The following is a 4,663-nucleotide window of genomic DNA, read 5'->3' on the forward strand; positions in this document are numbered from 1 at the left end:
CTTTTACAGTAGGATCATGTATCATGTATTCTACTCCAACTTCAAGTTTATCTTCATCTTCGAGGTGACCTTGATCTTCAGGTTCGTTAATATCAGCTTCACCATCATCGTCTGTGTATCATTCAATGCCTCTGAACATGTTATCATCACATAACATGTTAATAAATGAATCATCATACATATACATGCATGTTTGGAGGTTTAGGGTTCAAAATCCAAAAAATGAGAAATTGATCACATCATCATCCAATTCCTTGTTTGCTATGTAGGTTTCCTTTGGTTCTTTCTCATTTTTCTTCTTGATGTTGATGCTATTGCAAACACTTGAACTTTCAACGACCATGATGATAATCTTCTTGCATTTGAGAAGAGAGTTTTATAGAGAAATGCTTTAAAGCCCTTAGATTCACCTCTCATTGTGTCTACTATGTGTATTCTTGGTGTGATGTTTTGCAAAATATGTTCTAAGTATGTGCTCGTTTGATCGCTAGGAAGATAAAGAAACACAAATGTCTTTGTAACTTACGACAAGGTTTTACCTGTTTTTAACTTGATAAGGAAGATTTAATGAAGTGTTAGTAAAGTTTTATTGTCAATTAAGTCCCAAAAAGACATCGGAGTAAATTAGAAAGAAGCTACTCTCCTGTCCTAAAAATATTTTTCACAAACAAAAACACATAGATTAAAGAAACATTAATTACCATTAACTTTATACAATAAAATGACAGTTTTGTGTTTACTTTGTAATTGATATTCCGTTAAATACTTGGTTGGTTAAGTAATGATAAAGTATTTTGATAAAATTTTTATTTATTTTTAGAAATGAACTAATATTATTTTAAGAAAATAAAAAAAGAACTATAATTTTACTACAGAGGAAATATAAAATAGTGGGAGTTTTATCACATTAACCCCCGATACAAAACCCAAATGATAATAGTTGTGATTTTATGGCCCGTTCCGCGTGTCTCTCGTTTGGAATTGGGCGCCAAGTGCCAAGGGTATATTGGTAACAACAAATTGCAACGGATACATTGGAAACTTAGTAGCCGTTAAGCATCGCCGCAGCAAACTACTGAAAAACGCCGTCACCAACCCTAGTTTTTCGTTTATATATAAACCCCTAAATTCTCTCTTAGCTTAATCACACAAGCATTAATCGATCTCTCTTCCCCCTCCTCTCTTTCTTGCAATCGCCTTCGTCATCTGTGCAGGATCTGACAGCGCTCTCTAATTTTTCTCAATTGTTCTTTGATTCTTTAATTGCTATTTCTGTTGATTTCTTTCTTTACCTAACCTCTTTTTTGCAGGATTTTCTGATTTCTCTATCTTTGTTTATATATATATCTTTGTTGTTACTAAAGTTATGGATGCAGGATCTGTAAGTTCTTCAGCTACCAAGTCACAATCACGATGCCCCCTTCAGGAGCAATTCCTTCAAAGAAAAAATTCTCGTGAAAACGTAATTGCTTCCCTATTCTTTGATGACTTTTGTTGATTATATTCATATAGCTCATTCACATCTTTGCTGAATCTTGTTACTTGAATCAAGTTTTTGAATTAGGTTTTTTCTTTTGTTTGATTGTGTGTAGTTGGATAGATTCATACCAAATAGATCAGCGATGGATTTTGATTATGCTCATTACATGCTAAACGAAGCAAAAAAAGGTAAGGAAAATCCAATGGCCAGCTCACCTTCTAAGGAAGCGTACAGGAAGCATTTGGCGGAAAGCTTTAACATGAACAGAACAAGAATTCTAGCCTTCAAGAACAAGCCTCCAACCCCAATGGACGCAATTCCTTCTGACTGCTCTACTTCCGTTCAACAGTCAAAACCTGCAAAAGCTCGTAGATACATTCCCCAGGTCAGTTTTCCTTCCGTTCGTGTTTTAGAAATCTAATCTCTGCTTCAGGAATTGAATCTTATGGTTTTTTTTTTGGTGTGTAGACTTCCGAAAGGACATTGGATGCTCCTGATCTTGTGGATGATTACTACTTGAATTTGTTGGATTGGGGAAGCAGCAATGTCTTGGCGATAGCTCTAGGGAGCACAGTGTATCTATGGGATGCTACTGATGGTAATACCTCAGAGCTCGTTACTGTAGAAGATGAGGCTGGACCTGTCACAAGTGTCAAATGGGCACCCGATGGACACCACATCTCCGTGGGCTTAAACAATTCCGATGTCCAGCTCTGGGATTCTACATCAAACAGACTGGTAAATTATAAAATACTCTCAAGTAGTTGATGATTTACATGGAATTTCTAAATGTTTGTGTTTAAATAAAATGTACAGCTGAGAACACTGAAAGGGTGCCACCAATCTCGAGTAGGAGCTCTGGATTGGAACAACCATATCTTGACAACAGGAGGAATGGATGGGCAGATTGTGAACAACGATGTTAGAATCAGATCGCATATAGTCGATACTTACAGCGGCCACCACCAAGAAGTCTGCGGGCTGAAATGGTCTGCTTCAGGGCAGCAGTTAGCCAGTGGTGGAAACGACAACCTTCTTCACATATGGGACAGATCAACGGCTTCCAGTAATTCTCCAACTCAATGGCTTCATAGACTGGAGGATCACACAGCTGCGGTGAAAGCTCTTGCATGGTGCCCATTCCAGGGTAACCTTCTTGCTTCAGGAGGCGGAGGTGGTGACAAGTGTATAAAGTTTTGGAACACGCACACTGGCGCTTGCTTGAACTCGGTGGACACAGGGTCGCAGGTGTGTGCTCTATTGTGGAACAAAAATGAACGTGAGCTGTTGAGCTCTCATGGGTTTACACAGAACCAGTTGACTCTTTGGAAGTACCCGTCGATGGTAAAGATGGCGGAGCTTACAGGACATACGTCTAGAGTTCTTTTCATGGCACAGGTATACATACATTTTGTTGTCAAAAGAAAAAAGAAGAAGGTAATTTGATAAGTAGTTTGTTTTCTAACAAGATGATGACATGTATGCAGAGCCCGGATGGATGTACAGTTGCATCTGCTGCAGGAGATGAGACGTTGAGATTTTGGAATGTTTTTGGGAGCCCAGAAGTGGCTGCAAAAGCTGCCCCCAAGGCTGCCCCTGAGCCGTTTGCTCACTTGAACCGTATTCGTTGATTACGTTACGTTCATATATATATCACGCAATGGCCATGGATTGAATGAAGAACAGCCTGGAATTAACCAGAACTCGTTGAAGGACTTTTAAAGATATGGATCAGGCTTGGATTGAATGAAGAACAAACAGCCGGAATCAAACTGGCCAAGTTATTACATGATGATGATGATGATGATGATGAGATGTGGCATTAGTTTGGTAAAGAAAAGGGAAACCCAGGGCCAAGTTGATTTTCTGGATATATATTTCCAGCCATCAATGAGAGGAATCAATAAAATGATGCAGCAAGGAGGACTTTGAGTTTAGAGCTTTTGAAGAAGATATGAAACTCAAAGAGGACTTTGAGTTTAGAGCTTTTGAAGAAGATATGAAACTCATTCAAGGATTTTGATTGATAACTCATTTTTGGATGTAATAAATTTTGATTATGTTTTTGACCTCAAATAACAGCGTTCCTGCTGCTTTCTCACCAAGTGTGTAAAATGTGATGAAATAAATTATCATTCACTTGTCATTCATGTAGCAATCTATCCACAAAGAAACTGTAACTTGTTTCTTTGAAGATTTCCAATGACAATGGTGTTCCTCCAACTGCTATGTTCAACAATTTCTAAATTTTATGTGATTCTTTGAGGTTCTATGATTCTACATTAGCGATTAAAAACAATTAGCGACTTGCATCTTAGTAACTTTTTGATCATAAACTGTTGGATTAGGTAAAATGCCCAAACGATCACGACTTGACACAAGTCAAAGTCACGAGACACGTAATGGGAGAATGGACAGGAGGAAAACGATGGAGTCTTTGAGGAAGTTTTGGTACTTACCCTTGGTGTGAGAAATGTTTGCAAATATGGACCATGACACTTTAATGAAAAAACGTTGCTTGTGTACGTTGGGCGTACCCAAGCATGCTCTCCCCTAAATGAGTTAAAAAGTTACTTTATTACTTAAATGATATTTGGGGGCTAGATCTGCATTTGGACGAAAACACTTAATGGATGGAATAAGCCCTTATCGGAAGGACTGCATCCAGCCAGCGTACGCAAAGCCCAGGTCACGGACCTTGAGTACGCCTTAGCTTTTGGACTTTTATATTTTGATCAAGTTGTCTTAAGGGTATTTTGGGTATTTTGAATTGTAGTTGAGATTGATCACTATTTGATATAGAGTTGATATTCGGAGCAGCTATTTGTTTAGACCGAGAGGTGAGTTTTCCTCACTCTACATGTGTGCAGAAGGGCACCAATGCCGACCCACTAAGTAGAATTACCTGTCTATATGATTGACTGGTTATGTGTTTATCTGTTGTATATGTCGACATGAGAGGGTGGGTTGAGGCTGTACTGCTTTGTGCTGTAAGCCATCAAACTCGGGGCAATCCAACTGGGAGGTTAAGGGCAAGGGTGATCCAACCGGGAGGTTATGGATCCATTATGTTATATGTAGGGCAATCCAACTGGGAGGTTGGCCAAGGCAATCCAACAGGGAGGTTGTGGGATAGGGTAATCTAACTGGGAGGTTGTGAACCCAATATGCATTATGTATATC

At 38.9% G+C, this 4,663-nt stretch overlaps 1 protein-coding gene across 1 annotated transcript; it reads left to right on the plus strand.

Moving 5' to 3' along the window:
- Positions 1-1,044: 1,044 nt before the first annotated feature.
- On the plus strand, positions 1,045-3,703 carry LOC145015702 (cell division cycle 20.2, cofactor of APC complex-like). The gene is made up of 5 exons (XM_078974174.1): positions 1,045-1,462; positions 1,593-1,865; positions 1,949-2,218; positions 2,297-2,878; positions 2,968-3,703. Exons 1-5 carry the CDS (start codon positions 1,367-1,369, stop codon positions 3,109-3,111), a joined length of 1,365 nt encoding a protein of 454 aa, XP_078830300.1. The 5' UTR covers positions 1,045-1,366; the 3' UTR covers positions 3,112-3,703.
- The last annotated feature ends 960 nt before the right edge of the window (positions 3,704-4,663 follow it).

This window comes from Lactuca saligna, chromosome 9, assembly GCF_052625555.1.
Source record: "Lactuca saligna cultivar CGN05327 chromosome 9, ASM5262555v1, whole genome shotgun sequence".
NCBI classification, from domain to species: domain Eukaryota; kingdom Viridiplantae; phylum Streptophyta; class Magnoliopsida; order Asterales; family Asteraceae; genus Lactuca; species Lactuca saligna.